General features: G+C 36.1%; 1 protein-coding gene across 2 annotated transcripts in view; it reads left to right on the top strand.

The window, feature by feature from the left end:
* Positions 1-20082, top strand: part of ARFGEF1 (ADP ribosylation factor guanine nucleotide exchange factor 1) — an 84496-nt gene that overhangs the window by 11257 nt on the left and 53157 nt on the right. For both annotated transcript variants that reach the window (XM_009085825.4, XM_050971502.1), the window contains exons 2-3: positions 15118-15148; positions 19022-19178. In XM_009085825.4, the coding sequence (XP_009084073.2) occupies positions 15118-15148; positions 19022-19178 (188 nt within the window). The remainder of the gene's footprint in view (positions 1-15117; positions 15149-19021; positions 19179-20082) is intronic.

The following is a 20082-nucleotide window of genomic DNA, read 5'->3' as shown; positions in this document are numbered from 1 at the left end:
GGTTGTATCTTGTTTTTTGACAAAACATGGTTCTGGTCATTTCACAGAAGAGAAAAAGACCTCATGCACATTGAAAATGTTACAGCAAATGATTGTCCATGTTGTCAGGAGGATAATTAAAAAGCCTGAAGCTTCCCTTATTTCAGGATGTAGGAAAGGTTACTCCCCATAGTTTGATCAGCTTTAAATCTGGATTTTATTTTTAAAATATTCTAGTAGTCAAAGTAAATACCTATTTTGAGATTAAGGTGCTCACATGACTGGCTTAGAATAATCATTTTATTCCGGGATTTCGTTTATTCCATGAGTCTGTTCTGTACGTATATTACAACTATTTAATATGTTGATACTTGTGTTTATGGAGGGCCCAGCAGAGGTGTAATTACTTTTATTGCCTTGGGTAATCTGTGAAACTTGTATATGATAGTAGTTTGTGGTAGTTGGCTATACTAGAAAAAAGTATGGAATAAGGATGTATTATCACTGCTTTGCATGTGTATTACTGCTGAAAAAAAAAAAAAAAAAGGAATGTTCAAAGCATCATGTTACATGACAAAGTCTACTGAAGAGGTGGGCTGTGTGAAGAGGGGGACATGCAGCTTTTGTTCATACTGCCAAATGATCCAGAAACAAGACTGAGAAACATAATGACAGTCTTGTTCTGCATCAGCCTCTCTTTGCCAGAATAAATACAAATCATTAATAAAACATTTATTTCAGTCTTCATTTGTCACCAACCAAGCAAATGTCAAACAGAGCACAGTAGAAAATAACAGAAGTCTCAAGAAATAGTTTCATCAATAGGTAACTCTGTCAAAAAGGAATGTGTACTTGCTTATGTATGAATGCCAGACCTCGTTAAAAATAGTCAGTTGAGAAAGTATCAGTGGTTTTAAAATGAGGCTGCTGTCTTAGGCCAGGAATGCGAAGGGATAATTTGTGGAAAATTCTTAATTCCATAGCATTAATTATGAAGGTAGGAATGTTTATTTGCTGTGCTTGACAGAAAGCTTAGTCATGGTAGGTAAATAAATTCAACTGCATTGACAGGTAACACTGAGTTAAGGTGTACTGAGCAGCTCTTGTGTCCTTCTTGAGTAGTAGCCAGGAATTGGTGTTAGATGTACGTGTAAGATGTAGCAGTTGAGCTCACCTGTAACTGTGAGCAATCCCATCACTGTATGCTTAAACATAGTCTCAAAATCAGCTTTGTAGCAGTAATGAAAAAACTCACTAAAGACCATGGGTTTTTTATGTCAAAAAGACTAACACAGGATGGAGGGATCAGAAAGGGGAACAAAATGCTTAGAGCTGATTGTTTGTCAGGTGTTTTGTTAACAGTTAATACATATCAGCTATTGATAAAAGCTCCTCAAAGCTTTGTGATAAAGCCAGTATGAGCTAATAGCAAAGAAAACACACGCATATCCATATTGCTTGTAAGTGATAACAGTATCACAGAATTATTTGGGGAATACAAAGGTACTGAAGAAGATGAAAACTTAGGTTTTTGCTTTTTGTGGAAGCTGAGGAAGTTTCCTGTAGAGGAATTAAAATTAATGACTTGGTAAAAAAAAATCTCAATTTGACGTCTGAACTAAAGCTCCTGTTATCTTGCTAGGATTAGGAGTTTTTAAATGGCCTCAAATCTGAAATTGCTGGATTGCTTAATAGAACATGTAAGATTTAAATTTCATTATTTGCTAACAAAGGAATGGGAGATGCTAAATGTGACTAGAACCAAGTGGTTGGTTTTGGTTTTTTTAAAGATGCCAAAGATATGAGGGATGAAGAAATCTTGGGAGCTTGAGCCTGGCAAGTCTGAACTGTAACAAAGAATAAAGCTTATGGAGAACAGAATGGATGTGTATGCTGTGGTGAGGAAGAATCAGTGCGGACTTTTCTGAGGGGAAACCTACCATCCCAGATCTGCAGGGCAGAGTCATTGAGTGTATCGATAGAGTTTAAAGTAGTACAGTTTAACAGTGAACCTCAACCAGGTTGCTTGCCCAAGGCTCCTGAAGGTTCTGAGCTCTCAAGGATTACATAACCTGTTTTCCCTACAAAGAGGTATTTCAATTCTGTAGAAGTTTGTGATGTTTTGGGGTGAGTGATGAGATTACAAAGGTTAGTTAAGGAAAATACTTAATAGAGTGAAAACAACCAGCCAAAGGCAGCAGTTGTGCTGTGCTGACCCACTCCTTGATCAAAGGGCACTGTTTGGGTGCTCCTAAATGCAAACTGACCTATATGGAGGAGTAGAATGGTCAAAACTGTGGGTGCACACACATGGGCTTTAAACAGGACCTATATCTGTCAAGAGAGTGCATGGCATTGAATTACTGTGACTGATTCCATCAAAATATTGACTCCTTTGTCAAAAAGACAAATATGAAAACAGTAGAGGAAAAAAATGAAGCTGTTAGGCTGCTTTATAAAGATACCACATGTTCCATGTGCAGTTTTGCTCTCTGCTGCTTTTTTGATGCAGAAGTCAGCAAAGATGATGATTGAAAGTTTGGAATGTCTTGCAGAGGTGATCAAGCAGACTGTGCTTCTTGTTCCCTGAAGGGAAAAAAATGAGAAATGGAAGTGAAGGGAGTTTGTAAAATTGTAAGTGGCACAGACATGAAGAGGGAGTAATTCATTGTAATTTCTCATAATGCAGATACAGAGGGCTTGTAAAGAACCCAGCTTATTTAAGTAAAGCAAAAAAATAAAATCTTTCCTGCCGCTTGTAATTGCATTCATCCCAAAAGTTAAAATTATTTGAAAAGTGATTAAGTGAAAATTTAACAAGGGTTGTCAAACCTGCAGGAACAGTCTCTGCACAGGAAGAGTGTAAGCCACAGATGGCTAAATACTGGTAGGAGGGAGCTATTGCAGCATTCCTGCCCTGCTTTTGTAATCTGCATTTATTTGAGCATATGCTGTTGGCCATTCCTGGAATCAAAATGAAGACTCCATATCAAGGGTTTAAGAAAAACTTGCTGTTCTTGTATCTTTCTTTCTGTTACAGTCAGATATTTTGAGATTTATTTTCTGGGTTTGTTCCCCAGTTCTCAAAGCTCTTACAAACTTTATTTAAAAATCTGGTTTGGGGTAGATCTGTTTTTGTTTGTATCCTTGGACACTGATTTGCTTATGGATTTCATGAAACATTCATTGTATATCAAACTTTATTAGATGTCTTCATTCCTCTTGTTTGATTTTTTTTTTCTATTGTGTCTGCACCTTATGGTGAAATAGCTTTTTGAGCTGGGTACAAAAGTTCAAAACTATATTATTTTCTTTTATTTATGTATGAAAATGCATGGCTAGCTACAAAGAAAAAATATTTCTTCTTAATTAAATGGAATGGGGTTAGTGCATACAAAGCCCTGACTTAGATCATGAAATGATGATTGAAAATACTGATGTTCTGAGAATGGCATAATAAACTGAAGATACACTCATTCTAGAATTAAAGTTTGCATGTAGGTGTAAAAGGCTGTGTTATATCTGAAGCAGGAAGAACAGAATACTTGTATATAACACAAGGAGAGCTCGACTGTTGTAGAATATACTGTAGCTTGATTCTTTCCAAGTTAGATTTGGTTAGGCCTTAACATTTGGATTCACAAAGAACCCAAGTGCATTAAGTGAAAATAGTTTTTGTTTCTTTTAGTTTCTGTGAGTTTTGTAACTGCAACACTTTATGTATGCAACTGTAATACTGTCATTAAAATATGAGGGTATTTGTGCTGAGGAGAAATTGAGAAACTGACTTTGACTTAATGGTTTTTGCTACTTCTGTTACTACCTTGTTCGTGCTGTCATGAGTGTAACCTCTTGAAGCAGGACACAGTTAAAGAGTAAGATGCCTAAGGTTAGAGACCTTCATGTGTATCTGATCCCCTGTATTCCATGATTATTGTTCAGCTCTGCTGAACAATGCTTTGGAGAATGCTTGGGCAAATCCTGGTCCATCTGCACCTCAGCTTCCTCAGCTTGTAATTGCGGTGACAACTTGGTGTTTACAACAGTCAGGCAGACAGCATGCATGAAAACATGCAGGGAGAAACATCCTATATATCAAACTGAATCCTAGCTGGAGTGCAACATTTTGTATTTCTAAATGTAGGTTCTCTTGAATGTTTGATATAATTTTTCAGTTGTAAATGCAAACAGTTAAAATGGTAATTACATTTTAAGAGTTAGATACCTAATAGGCATATTTCTGTTAAGTCTTCTATTTACTGTATTGCTTGACTTCAAGTGAGTGTGCAGAAATTTCTCTCTTACAGGGATTGATATGGTGGGAGAAACTAGCAATTACATTGCAGAGGGGCGAGATAATTTCATGCTATCAGATGTTTGACCTTTTTTTTGAGTTAGACTACTCATGTTTGCCTGCTTTGAACTTAAAGGTCAAACTTAAAGATGATCTTGAGAGAGAAGCTCATTGTGTCCCTTCAGATGAGATTCAAATCACGGGATTTTGTTTTAGATGTATTTCATTTCAGATAAGCTTTATCAGGCAGGTGAAAATGAATTGATTAAAAATGCTATCCCTAATTCAAATGTAATGTTCTCTCTGCAAGGTTTGTTTCCACCTCTGGCATGCATATATATTTTTTTTTAATTAATATTATTTTTGACAGAAGCCCACACTTTTCCAAACAGAGGAATGTTACTGACTTTCTGATTCTAAGAGTGAGGGAAACTAAGCTGTTCAGTTAAAGAAGTGGAAAGAGGGGAAGCCAAACTTGATAGGAAAAGTCACAAGCTTGCATTACCACAAGCTTCTTTTCTTTTTTTGTCCTTATGCTACATTTCCTATCCAATGACTTTCACCAGAAATGTCATATGTAGTCAGTTACGTTGCTTTAAGTTTGCAGAAGAACTGAGGCTTGCTTTTGACTTTTCAAAATTTCACAGGGCAACATATCAATCTGCTGTGGCAAATCAAGAGTTATTGATGACTCGCATTCTCTAGAAGTAGGCAAACATGCTTCACAATTTCAAACAACAGAGCTACTGGTTTCCTTGTGGTTTGGAGGAAGCATAAACCCACTATACCCAGAGAGTGTCTGCAGCCCTGCTCTGGCATGCAGTGCAAGCTACAGCTTTTCTGACTGGAACAAATACTCAATGAAGTGAAGTAATGAATGCTTGAGAAAATTGATAGAAGGACTGGATGTACTGAGTCTCTCTGCAGGATACACTGCTGAGAATTTCTGTCTGACCTGATTTTTCACTCTGTTTTCCCTTTGATGAATATGCTGACAAAATAATGTGTGCCATCAGTTGACTCAGGTAAACAAGAGTTAGGTTGAGTCCCCTTATTTTGCATGAGCAAAATATATATATATAGAGACTGGTGGAGTTACGTATTCCTTCAGACTATTAAATTTTGTCATCATTTGAGGCTTAACCTTTCCCCCTCCCTTAAATTTGAAACTTAATTCAATTAGTAGATTCCCAGCTCTTTTTAGGGAGATTATAAGTGTTTGCAGGAATTCACACAGAGTGCTTTGTAATGTTGGGTTGCATTGACAGAGGTGGTGTAAGTAAAGTCTCACTTCTGACAAGAATTATGCTAATTATAATCACTTTGTTACAGAGTTTATCAATGTCTGTCGGTTTCATTTACCTTGTTATGTGCTGCTTAAATGGCAGTTATGCTTCTTGGCAAGAGTATTTGAAAACTCAGTCCTGAGGCAGAGAAACTGCTTTTTATGGTTTGTTTAGGTTTAGTTTTGTCTATTTGTCTCCAAAGACTTGCAGTGCTTTTCTTAGTCCAGCATGTGCTATTTTCAAGAGAGATACTGGTAAGAATCTTTTGGTAGACTGATCTGTATACTGTTGCACTTAGTGAAATGGCTTTTTCTTTAAGTTGTAGTAATTTGACCTAAATAATTGTAGTGTGCCCTTTGGTCAAACTCTTGTAGGAGGTCTGTCTTATTTTGGTGTTTCTCTGCAGTATTTTTTCCTCTCATGTTCTTTACTAAACAAATAAATTACCTCCTTCAACGCACATTTTCATGTTTCCACATTGAATTTCATTTTCTGTTCCGTTATTCCAGTCTTTTGTAACTTAACAGTCTGTACTTCCCAGCAGTAGCAGTAACACTGGGTAAAGAATTTGTTTTCTTCCCCATCCTACCCTTCATCACATGGTAAAACCAGGTGAAGGAACTCAGTTCATGTTGCGGGATTTTTTTTTTTAAAGTCTTTTAAAAATTAAGTTTAAAATATCAATATTTATGTTTTTAATCTGGTTTTGCTTTGTTACATTTTAACTAGTAAAATCCATCTGCAGTTCTATAGCAGGTGTGCAAGACGGTTGTACTGACTTATTATAGATAGATGATGCAGCCAGGAGGAAAGGAATGTTAAGTAACTTATTTTTTGCTGTTCAGAACACTGAACATCATTGTAAATTTTTCTTGCTGAATAGTCTTTCTTTGTTCTGAGTTGTAGTTGACTCATTTGTGTTCATAGCACATGTGTGCTACCTTCCTTCTTTAAGCAGCAAGAATTACAAAAAAGTAAAAAAAATATCAGAGTGAAGTTTATGCTTTTTCAAAATGTGCCGCCTGTCTCCATTTGAATATTTGTTGCTGTGTTGCTGGGGTTGTAGCCTATAGAAATGGAATTTACAGGAGTGTTTTAATATGTGATGTGAGAAAGAAGAGTTAGAAAAACTATACACATTGTGATTATGAAGAATATACAGCTGCAGGCTTTCTCCCCCTTATGTGATAAAGAAACATTATTGTCTTGTCAAAACTTTATTTCATTATAAAAATAGCACTAATGTTGATGAGACATAGTGGGTAGACTATATAGACTTTTTGCAGTATATTTAGTCCAGTGCATTTTTTGGTGTACACTGCAATGGGCAATTCTGTTCCAGCTTTTCCTTCCCAAAACATGTGATGCTCATGAGGTATGGCCACTCAGGGTCATGTAGATCTACAGTGAGTTGAAATAGTGCTCTGACCTAATGAAAACTAAAATTGTCATGCTGTTTAAATGCAGTGCCTTGGTGGCTATTGTGTAAGGAGAGTGCAGATATGCACAGACAGTGGAATAGGAGGAATGACTTTTTTTGATGGTCACCCTCAGACTGGATTAAAGCACATTGGAAAACTGTCTCTCTAGGCAAGATCCTTTATATAGTCTGGTTAGGTGATTATTTGGTAAGCAACCAAGCTGCTTTTATGTTAATAGACCTTTTCAGCAACTTGTACCACCAGTTTTGAGCACGAAACCAATTCACAGAAATTGTGGGAGGAGGTGCCAAAGGGTGGCACAAGGTATTTGAAAGGTATGCCCTGCTTGATGAAACTAAATACACATGGCTTTCATCTTGTAACTGTTTAAAGATGTAATTACAAGTCTGTTTCCATTCTTTGATATTGATCTAAGAAAAAAACCACAAATTTGGGTGTGGCTTCGAGTTTGCTGTAGATTTAATCAAGTATGACCTATATAGTAATGAGGTGAAGCAGAGGATTTGTAGGAAGTGAGCTTTTCAGCCACATGTTGGAAAATAAATGCTATTAAGAATGACCGGTGTTCAGTTATCCTTGGTAATGTGTGACCTATATGTGTGTCACTGCTCCTCAAGTAGTGAAGCAACTTGACAGTAGTCTCAACTTGGTTTAACAAATAGAAGGATTATTACAGGAAATCCAGTTATAAAACCCCTGTGGATTGAATTATTCTGAATTAATTTTAAACAGAATAAGGCCACTAGAGTAGTTTCTGCTTTTGTATAATTTGCCAGCGATTCTATATTTGAAAATGTTATATGCAGTAAACTGAAGGAGCAGGCACTAAGTTTGACTGAACCAAGACAGGTTGTGCATTCAGGTTTCTAAATTTTCAGCAGAGTTGTATATTCCTGAATGATATATTGTGAGCAGGACTGGGGAGAACCTGTAGTTCTAGTATTATTGCCATCTAAAAATGGCTAAAAAGAAAACTGAGAATAAATGAGAAGGTTGCTTCAAAGAATAAAAAAAAACAAAACAATAAGGTGCATGAGACAACTTTTGAAATGCAGATATAAAAGTAGAGAAACACTTCGACAGGATTTGCTGTGAATCTAGCATATCAGAAAATAGGGCATGGAAAGTAACAACAGATATTGTTCCTTTCCTGTATTAGCACTCTTCAAAGGAGTTAGCATCATCTAAAGTTGAAGCACGCTACCAAAGTCAGTATTTGTGACTTCTGAGTTTTGACTTTGTGTGTATGTATATGTAAATATTTCTTTACATGATTCAAAGGTTACTCCTCCATGTTTTTCAAAGATAATGAGATATGACTTCTCATACCAAGGAAGCATTTCACTTGATTAGGGGATTTCAAGATTTTGTAGAGCACAACGAGGAGGATTTAGACAGAATTTCATCAACAGTTATCAGACTCAAAATATAACTGCTGTTTGTTTGGAATGCTGCTTCTTAAATTAACCTGCTTCCGTGGTTACTCCTTGGATACCTGTAAACATCAAGTTGCAACAGTGTAATATGTTGAAATGGAAAGCAAGTGGAAATGTTCAAATATACTCCTGAGATTCTTTTATTTGTCTGTACAAGAATTATTTTCTGTTATATAAATGCTAAATGAGACCACAGCAGTGATTTTCTTAAATCTGTACAGAACTTTGCTGTTTTTTGTCCCTGTGCCATAGCTGTGTGACCTATAATTTTAAAGACAGAAGAATCTAAGTATGCTGAAAAGGTGTAAATAACCCCAGCAAGAACCAGCAGTTGTACAAATGTTAGAATAAACTCTCATAGAAGGCATGTGCTAAAGTCTGAGCTCAGGAATTTTTAAAGGTGGGGAACACTTGTGATATTTTACAATGGAGAGAATGTACACAGTTAAAAGTCACACTTTGATGCTGTATTGTGCTTGCATTTGCATCTGCATTTCTTCCAATCCCATTTTTCTTTAGATTAGCTGGATTAAAAAAGAACAAAAGCTGCACCCTAAAGGCTTAGTGCCATTATCAGCCTGTTCTTGGACTCCCAAAAATAGGCTTTTTTTGTCCACCTTTTCTAGACACTGTATTGAAGAGGGTTTGAGGGAAGGGAGGGGAGATCTCTGTTCATCCTGGAAGGTATGACGGAAAAAGCTATTCATAGGATTTAGAGGAAGACATAGTGCTGTGGTATGTATCTTGGGAATTCTATTTAAGAAACAATTTCAGCTTTCATAATGAGTGGTTTGTTCTGCAGGCAACCCAAAATATTAATCACTTCAGTACTGTCTTCCTATAACAAATTTTCATTACACTATTACCAGTTTTAGGCAGGTCAACCTGATTTGATAATCTAGCGGAATACATTAGTACAGTGTTGAACTAAACTGTTTAATTATTCTGTGCTGGTTTGAGATCCCAGTGAGGCTTTTTATAAAGCTTTCTTTTTTTGTCTGTTTGCTATTGCATACACTGATACTCCATTGACATTGCAGATAGATGTATTAAAAGTTCATTAAGTTAATTACACCTCTTAGTAGTGCATTTAACTGCCACAGTTAAAAATTAAATAGGACAGGAAAACACCATAGTCTGGGTTGGACAGTTCTCCATACTAGAAAGGAATGTAAGGAAACATACTGAAACTGGGGTAGTTCAGAGGCAGTGACACAAAGGCTATGGGAGCAAGAAGAGTGGTCACCTGGAAGCATCAGTAAAGTCTGTGTGTGTGCTCTGGACACTGTCTCTTGGCAAATATTAAGCTTTGTGGAAGATCTATAAGTGGCTTAGATGTTAGGGAAAATGTTTGGGTGAAAGCAAGTGCTAAATTTGCAGCATGTATTTTTTACATAAATTTACTGGGTTTTTTTGGATGTAATGACTTAGCAAAAATTGCCCACAGAGGTCATCTCTGGATTATCATTTCTTTAGGATCGTGGAGCTTGAGTTAAAACCAGCTGTATGTTTCTCCAGTTCCATTATTTGGGCTCCTTAGAGATAATTATTTTAGTTTTTTTCCTGGAATCTGTAAGTGCTTTTTAGGTGTTAGTAATTTAGCTGAGTAGACAAGAGACTTTCAGCACTGCTTGAAGCCAACAGATATCCAGAAATGGAGTAAGTTTGAGATATTTCCTAAGAAATATATTATCAGAACCCAGTTTGGGAACAAACATACTCAGCATGATCTGTTTGGAATTTCTTCTCTTTGAAGGAGAAACTGTTTTTTTTGTTCCTGTCATATTTATATGGCTTTACTACTGTAAGTTCAAACTTGGTACTTTTTAAAAATTAAACTTTTACAGTATGTGTAATAATCTTATTACATAGTTGGGAGAGTACTTAATTAAAGTTATCTTCAAATAAATATTAAATTTCTGGTCTTATATTACAGAGTTTTTATATACCTTGGAATGGAGAAGGACATTTTCAGTATTGTTAATGAGGGAAAATGTGGGGTCTTTAAATAATTTAGTTGCCACAATATTTTGTATGATACTGGAGACAGTCACTAGAATACTTGGATGGAAAAATGCAAGCAAAGTCAATTCAAGCAAAGCTTTGATGCTTTAATTTGATTTCACCTTTTTTAATATAGATAGCAGTGTAATTTAAATTCATCTTCACTGCTTATTCCATGGATCTTATCCACCTGCTTTGACTTGAAAGAATTGAATATAAATTGCTTCCTTCTCACAGTAGTTTTTTATGGTATAAGTCATGTGAACTCCAAACATTGACTCGTTTCCTTGAATTATTGCAGACTGTGCTGCTTTGCTTAGTTCTACCTTCTGATTACCTAAGGTGGTTACAGTTCTTTAAAATGTCTCTGCTTTCTGTCTTGAATTCGTTATATATTTAATAAGTTTTTATTCTGATGCTTACAGTGAGAATTAGGCTTTAGATGTGCAGATCCTTGTGGAATTAAGAATTATGCATGGGCTTCTCTGGCAGGTAACAAGTTTAGAATACAATATTGTGGGAATGTATTATGTACTTGTTCTTGAATACAATTCTGATTCAAGAATGGAAAAACAGAATGAGATGTATTAAATACTTTTAGATGTGTGGGTATTACCTGTTATCATCTTTTATAATGAACTTGTAAAGTATTTTTCCACCTTATGGTAAATAGCTTGCATTTTTCCCAATAGCAAGTTCCATAATAATTCTTTTTCCTTTAATCTAATGTACAGTTTTATGTTGATAGCATAGAATTTAGCTCTGTGTAGCATTCCTGAAGATAACATTTTAGCTATTCCTTTCTTGATGAGAATGTTGTCCTTGACTTCTGCCAGAGTATCACTCTAGAATATTTTTACTTCACTTAGTATGAGAGAAGGAAATAATACCTAAAGATACCCATTTGAAATTTATGTTATTAGAGATACTTTTAAAGGTTTAAATCATACTTTGAATTGGATACAAGAGGGTAAACAGTGAATTATTCTTAAATTGGAGTTTTGTTCAGTGTTACAATCCAGTATTGCCCACAGCACCTACTTGACCTGCTTGGCCATTTTGATGCTGCTGCTTGGTGTTACTCACAGTCATTACAGAAAAATTTGTTGATTTCCTAGTTGCACATGAGATTAGCTGGTTATAAGGTGTTAAAGGAAAAAAGGGAAAACTGGAAACTAGTTTGGGGTTTTTTATACTGAAAACTGTAAGCAGTCTGAAGAGAGCAAGGAAACGTGTTCCAATGTCTTGTTCAAAGTAGTGAATTAAAGCTGAAGAGGTGAGAATGAAATCATGGATGCCTGTTTTGGTTTATCTCTGGCCATCAACTAAGCCCTACACAGCCTGTCACTGGCTTGTATCAGAGAGCTGGAAGGGTGAAAGTGCAAAAACTTTGGGTTGAGATAAAGACAGGTTAATTGGAAAAAAAAAAAAAAAAAGAAAATGGGGAGAAATGACAACAAAAATCAAACACAAGAAACCTGTGATGCAGAAAAATGCAGTAGCTCAGCACCAGGTGACCAGTTATCAGCCAGTCCCCAAGCAGCAGCAGGGAAACTTCACACACACCCTCTGCCCCAGTTTATTGTTGCTGAATGTGACAACCTGGGGAATGCAATACCCCTGGGGGTGTGTGGGGGTTGGCTGTTGTGGTGGGCATCCCCAGCCTACTCGCTGGTGGGGTGGAGTGAGAAACTGAAAAAAAGCCTTGACTCTTTGTAAGCACTGCTTAACTAAAGCATTCCTGAATTATCAACAGTGTTTCCAGCACAAATCCAAAACACAGCACCATCTACAACCTACTGTGAAGAAAATTAGCTCCAACCCAACCAAAACCAACAACAAAGGTCTTAGATGTTTTCAGAGATTTATTTGAAATTATGATGGTCTGTAAAAGTGTGGATGAAATGGAAAATTATGTTGAAACTCATGTACATGACTCATTTTGCCTGTTTGGTGAAACGATTGATGCATGCCATTGTAAAACTGCAAAATGATATGTCTCTCTAATCAGCTCTAGCTTCGGTGTGCAAAAGCTTTGTGTATTTCCATTAATTCTGTCATAGAGGTCACAGAATTCTATAAAGAGGTCTTCTGGAGCTGTGTGTGAAGGGGAGATTCAGAAGGGGTTTATTTTGTCAGTTCTGCTGCACTTTTAAATAATTACAAATAGTTCCATTTTTTTAGGGCACGTGATCATTTCAGTACCATAGAGTAATCTGAGCTGTTTTTCGTAGTAATTCTGTGTTTACATCACAGAAAATACGGAGGAAGCTGTTGTCCTTCCCTACAGTTTTCATTCCCTTTTTTAGCATCTTACATTCTATTCATTTCTTCCCACCCAGAATTAATGGTGATTCTGAGATACTAAGCTTTTCTGGCTATGAGATAATTTCTGTTGCAGTTTTGGTTGTGTGTTTGGAGAGAGGGAGAGCAAATTAAGGAATGTTGTCAAGCCTGGCTTCATCTTTCTTTTCTAGCTAATTTTTAGTTCTGTAGGGATTACTTTTTCCCATTGGAAAGAATGCATCAGTAACTGTTCTGGTTCATCTGTCTTTAACAGATTAGTTACCTAGCATGAGAATTGTTATTTACCTTTATTATAATTTGGTTTCCTGCTGATAATGCTTCTTGAATTTTTGTATGCTTCCTACTGGATGTAGTTGATATGTGACCGTGAAATTGTACTGTGATTAACTTGTGTTCTGGTGTTGAGAGCAGAGGCAGCAATCAGACAGTAAAAGAAATTAGGTTTTCTCTATTCTCAAGGGTAAAAGTAAAGTTCAAGTTTGCTGTTTTACCTTGTTCATACTAATAGTATCATATCATGCTTCTCTGCAATTACAAAAATTCTAATCTTGTAAAACTAATTGATGTCAGCCACTGAAAGAACCTTTCTTTTTATTTAACATAGGTTATAAAATCAGTGGTTTTGCATGAATAGACTTAGGCAATGCTGCTTGAAATAGTAGTAACATTTAATTAGGATGACACTTGTATAAGGTTTTTACCTCTGATCAGTTTTGTTGGAAACTGTAAACTTGGAAGTCACTCAGTTTTATCTGTTGGTTGATAATGTTGTTTGATGGACAGACTTCAGTGTCTCTCAGGGAGTAGAGTTCCTGGCTGTGAATGCTAAGGTGGGAGGTACGATAATGAAAGGTATGAAGGTGCTGCAAGGGAGGAAGAGAGTTTCTTCTCCTTTATGTTGGTCAGGAATTTGTCTTCAAGTGAGTAAAAGTCATAATCTCATAATCTGGGAGGAAGGTATACTTTACTGAAATATTGCAGACCATGAGTGTTATTATTGCTACTTACTGAGGAATGCTTACTGTCTAGAATATGGAATTATTTTTATGTTTTGTCTAGTCCTGGGTAGCCCAGATTTGATCAACTTCTGGAGTAGCTGTTTCTGGGATGAGCCAATGACCTGCTAACCCCTCAGTGTAAATATGACTGTCAGTTTTACCAGAATTAAGATACAGATTTTAAGGTGATGCACATTGCATATGTTCAGTTTTCCCCGTGTTGAGAAAGTCAGTTAGCAAACATATTTGCTATAAGTGCTTTGTGATAAAATACCAAGCATGAGAACCTGTTTTGGGTAAGTGAATCAGTATGAGCATGTGAAATGGTAAGTGAAGTACAGGAGGCAGACAAAGTGTGTTTTTGCTGCATGGGAGCTTGGTTAGAGATTAAGTTGGTATGGTTTTTGTCAGAATCAATCCATGCCACTAGTTCAAGGCCTATACACAAAATTCAAAGTATAGTGTTTGGTTTAGTTGATTATGGCTTTGCATGTTTGAGTAGGACTTGATACTGGAATAGATCTCCTGAGAAGATTTCTTAAAAAACACACACACGGAGTCATTCTTGATCCTGTACAGTTTATTTCAAGTATGTTTTGCTTCAGCACTGGAAAACCTAGGCTTTATGAAATTCCCTATGATTTAAGCATGCAAAATGACTAAAGAATAGACAAGACTAGTCTTGAATCAAAGATGTTTCCTAAAATTGGTTCCAGTAATTTAAAATGATTTTGAAATGTATAGTTAAAAAAATTGCTGAAAATGTTTGCCAACTATTCATCCTTCTGTTATACTATATTTGAAAATAGTATGAAATAGAGGTGCTACAGACTTTTTTCCTCTCCCTTAGTCAGTACTGTGGTATTTAACACTATTTAAAACCAAGGGTGATAATTGGTCGTTCAGATTTCATGTAAGAACTTGCAGTGGTGGATTGTTTGATTGTGTTTCTGTATAATACATATTTATCAAGCTGTATATATTTTATATCCTTTATGGGTAAATAATTAGTTTGAATTATATTTGTGTTTTCCTTATTATTTCTATATACATCAGCTGTGAAAAGAGCTTGCCAGTGTCTTCACAGAAGCATTCCAGGGACATGATGCTTAGCTGGCATGATTGGATGCAAATTTAAGCATCCAGTTTTTAATATAGATTTGCAAAGTAATTATGATACAGTTAGCAATCAATGCAGGTGGAGAGTACAGGTACTTATGAAACTGTAAACATGTATTTTCTGTTTTATAATAATCCTGGTTTCAAATGTTTGCCTCAGTAGTTTTGCTATCCAGTAGTTTTCTGTTATTTAATTTCATAAATGTTCTTATGATGCCATTTCTATAACTATGCCTTTGTTTCATTTTACAGAGGAAATAAAGGCTGAAACAGAAAAGCAAAGGTATGTGATAGTTCACTGTATTAAGTGATAGTGCTTTTAACATCTTAAAATGTGTTCCATACTTGTTCTGCATGGGGAGTATGGGTTCTCTGAAAAACATTTTCAGCTTATTTTGGGTGGTTGGTGGTATCTGGAAATGTATAGATAGTGCTGCTTTATGTGTCTGGCTGTTCTGCTGCAAGGCACTGGGCTTAGGAGAAGAAGCAGAAGGTAGCTTAGAGGGAGCAGGGTGGTACTCTCTGCCAGGGAGCATAGGAAATAGGAATCAAAGTTGGAAAAGATCTTTGTGGATGCCACAGAAATTTCTTGCAATGTATTGCTGGAAGAGCCTTGAAGTAGATTCAGAGAAGGGGGAAGAATGCAGGTAAAAGACTTGAAGTGAGTGATCAGAGGGAGGAGATTGGGGCAAGGAATGGGAGTGAGCAGAGAAAAGTAATGTAACTGGCAAAGACAGTGTCTGGAAAGGACCTTGTTAGGAAATAGGTACAGATTTGTGAAGGCAGTTCTTCCACAAGTGATGGTAAAACAAAAAATTGACATTGAGCAGCCTTTTGCTGTCAACAAACTTCTAAGTATTGCTAAGCTGTGGGATCTGTTATTGGCACTTTGTTACATGTTCCACAGGATTGTCTTCCTCATCCAGTGTATGTTCCTAACTCTGAGTCAGGACCATGAGGTGAAGACTGTTCGTACCACTTGTTGAGAGAATTGGATCAGTGCGTGAAACTGAGGATGGAAGTGTTCTTAGGCAGCTGGGTGCTGCTTGGGGATATCTGTTCTGCCCTGTAACTGGATTTCAGTATTGGGCAAATCATTGAAACCACAGCTGTCAAAGTTGGATGCTAATGATTTCTGCTTCATCTCCTGGATATTTGAGCAGAAATCTACAATTTTGGTTTAAATTTTCACTTCTAGCTGTAATTAAGTCAGTGGGAACTTTGTTTCAGAAGATGTAAAGGAAAACTTAATATCAAACATGCTGAAAAATTTAGTCTTGCAGCTTATCAGATTGAGTTTGCTGTTTTGCAGAGATTCTGCTCTGTCCCATTGTAAAACTTAGGGGGTGCATCTGATTGAGATTGTGCTTTGCTTTCCCCCAGCGAAATGAAGTCAATACAATGAGCTCACAGTAAGATTGTCAAAATAAATTTCATATTTATGTAGTGTTTAGAAAACATTGCATCCAGGGCTACAAGATTGTCTCAGACAGAAAGTAATAATATGAATTTATAATAGGTTTTTCTTAGAGTGGTATAAATAAAGCAGAAGTCCACATTGTGAAGCATGGTAAGAAAAAATGCTTTATGTTAAATATTCAGTGAGAGATATTTGTTCTGGGCACTGAATAAGGAAAAGTAATATCCAGTCCTGTAGTTAAATATCATGCTAAAACTAATGAGACCACAGAATTAAAATAATTTATACAAATGTGGTTGAGCCATTACTGAACTTCCAGTGTATAATTTCTGCCCTATCAATATCTGAAGTTGTGATATTTTTAGAGAATGTATGTATGTCTTATCTTCTTATAGGCATTTTCTAAATAGATTTTGGGTTCTTCAGTGCTGTCTTTATTTTGACAGTAGCCTTTTGCTACTTTGAAGGCTTTGCTGGACTTGGAAATTGTGGATGGACTTCTCTATTCTTACTGTAGAGTAAAATTGTTTAGGTGCAGTAGAAAATACTGTTTTTCTAGGCCCTAGAATAGAGAAACTTCTTAGTCTATTAAATTATTTTCCGGGTCTTACTTCTGTAATTGAGATTCAAATGTCCTAATAAGGGATTTTTAATGATTAGTGTTTAAATTTTTCCAGTCCCTGTTCAAGGTAACTGATCTCAGTTAACCTGGAACGAACTGAAGATAATTTCCACTTTCCAGAAATTTTGTGTGGAAAACAGCTCCTTTTGTTCTGCTATTTGTTTTTTTAACAGAACTGGTATTTGGTAGTGGGGTGGAGGGGAAGGGAATAAAAAAGTACAAGCTGATTTATGTAACTATTACACAGCAAATGCTGCCAAAATAAATTTCCAGATCCATTATTTGATACATACCTTAGCCTTTCTCTATGGCTAATACATAAATACCAGCATATTTCATAAATCCCATGCTTTGTGGATGCCTTGGGGGAAGAAGGTTTTGGTAATAGTTGCTGGATTTAGCAGCAATTCACTGACATTAAGAAGTCCTTTTGAGTTTCTCTTCTCCCCTCTCTGCTATCCCCTTCCCTTACATTATCAGCAGTGTGAAGAGCTTACTGAGTTGCTTTTCCAGAGACAAATGTGCATCATCTTCCATATTTAATATCTTGCCCATTTTAAAATAGCTTTCAATTCAGAGAATAGGAGATGCTCAAGGCTAATGTAGCAGCTTGCTGTGCATGAGTTCTTCATTTTTGGAATCTCACCATGGCCTGCTCCTTGTTTTGAACAATTCTGGGTTTATTTCCAGACTGCTCTTTTTAACCTAATTTTAATGGTTTCAATGGAGATAATCAGTAGATGAGGTACAGTCTTGTCATAAGACACAAGCAACAAATATCTGCTCTTTCATTCCTCAGAGTAAAGCTTTTATAGGGAGTATCAGAGAGATTCAGGAGCATAGAAGAATCATGTACTTCCTCTGCAACTTATCTGATTAGGGTGTTGTTCAAAAGAGCTCTGTTTCCAGCAAAAAAAAAAATACAGGGCAATACATAAAGCTATGCATCAAAAAAAAAAAAAAAAAAAGCCCAAAACAACTCTGGCTTTCTTCAGAGGTTTCTTTTTTTTTTTTTTTCTTTCAGGAAAAAAATGTGTAGGGATAAATTCTTAAACCTTCATAAGAGATGTAGCCAGTAAAAAGTAGCATCCTAATACTAATTACTCAGTCTTAAGTCTTGAATTTGGGTGCCCTTTTTAAGCAACCTAAACAAGATCTTGAATGTGGTGACAGATATAATCTCAAGGACAATCCTGCCTGCCCCTTGAAAAGCTGAAACTAATTTGTATTGATTAGTTTAAGGCCCACTCCATAATGTGTGGGACTGCAGTCATGCTTTGGATTTATAATGAACTCTTAGCAGTTCATTCTTCTACTTAGGGAACATGAAATTGAGTGCATTCCTTGAAGCATCTGTTTTAATTAGCAACGTGCATGGGAGCTGTATCTGCTTTTCAAGCCTGTATAAGACAGTGTTGTTTACTTTTATCTAAAGATACCTGTGAGTGCAAAAAAAAAAAAAAAAACAAACTTGGGAATGCTTTATATAAAGGTGATGAGTTATTCTATGGAATGAAAAATCTAAAGATTTTGCTTTGAGCCAAAGCAAAACTGCATTGATGCACTCAAATAAGTAAAAAATGACCCATTCCTAATTATCCTTTTGTGGTATTAATGATCATGACCTTTCTAAAGGTGCTGTAATCAATAAAACTTCAACAGCTCAGAATTTTCTTGCTTTTTTACAGTTAGTAACTTCAGATGATTTACCCAAGTGAGATATGTTGGTAACCACTCAACTCTTAAATTAAGTGGTGTTAGTGAAGCAGAGATTGATATGAAGGTTCAGCTCATTTTGTTCTGTTAGTTTGTTGCTTTTGCCAGTCTAGTAAGGCGAGTCCTTTGGTATTTGAGAGGAAGCAAGTCTTCCTGCTTCCAAACCAGCAGGTACTGCTGGATAGCCCCTTAGTGGGCAAGTGGGTCAATTTGCCTGGTCCACAGAGGAGCCATGAAGTATAAAAGGTGTTAAGAATACTTCACATACTACTATTGTTAGAAGTTTGTCTTTCCTAATATGAATTTTTTCGATATTTTATTTCATTCATGAACATTGTGGTGGTGAGAACAATTTGTGTGATCACTTTACAGTATTCTAATACAGTCATTCTGTTTAGTCCCCCTCATGGAGAAGCAAAGTCTGGTTCAAGCACTCTTCCACCTGTGAAATCAAAGACAAGCTTCATTGAAGCGGACAAATACTTCCTACCATTTGAATTGGCATGCCAGTCCAAGTGCCCCAGGATTGTCAGTACATCTCTAGATTGTTTACAGGTCTGTATGAAGATGAGTTTTATTTATCAACTGTAAAATCCTGTTGCTTTAGAGGGGAAGTAGTTATATGTAATAAATAATGTCATAGGGTTTTTATTATTTTACTCGATTGCACACACAACCAAATAGAATGTGTTTCTCACAAAAGATGAATGTATGCCATATTTATTATGTAGTGTATGTGTATGTTTCTTTGTGTATATATGTTTTACCACCATTTCCTGGTTGGGTTATTATGTACAGCAACTTATTTTCATGTGTTTAAATGTGTGTTGAGCTAACACAGTAGATATAGCATTAGCAGATTAATTTTATACTATTTATAATTGCAGTAAAATATTTACAATTTGAGATGTTTAGTCTCTTAAAACTCTTGAGGTTCCTGTAATGTTTTCAGAGGAAATTCTGCAGCATTGTATTTAGCCATTCACTTCTCCAGAGCAGCCCAACAGTGAACTCAGTTTACAGTCACAGACATGTGTGCCTGGCCTGCTCTCATACCATGATGCCACTCTGTGTGGCATGGGGATTTACACATACTCTCGTACGTAAAGTGTTCAAAAGAGAATTTTACTAATTTTGTAATAAATTTCACTTCTAAGTATTGAAGACCTAAGCAAAGCAAAGGATACTAGAACAGCTAACACCAGAAGAAACTCTAAAAAACAGGACACTAGCTAGTGGCTCAAATAGAGAGCGTTAGCAGGTGGTTTATCTGGTATAAAAGGCATTTTTATATTGATTATATATGAAGACTTCTGTGATGTGAGTTTTTAGAATCCTGTTTAAGAACGTTACCTGCTGAACAAAAATTTAATGTTAAACTTGCTGACAAACTTTGTATAGCAGTTGCTGACTGAAAATGGAATAAATCTGGAGGATATGTAAAAAATCCTTGATGTTT

This window comes from Serinus canaria, chromosome 2 (assembly GCF_022539315.1).
Source record: "Serinus canaria isolate serCan28SL12 chromosome 2, serCan2020, whole genome shotgun sequence".
NCBI classification, from domain to species: Eukaryota; Metazoa; Chordata; class Aves; order Passeriformes; family Fringillidae; genus Serinus; species Serinus canaria.
Note: the sequence above shows the minus strand (reverse complement) of the source record. Positions and strands in the feature narration are given on the sequence as shown.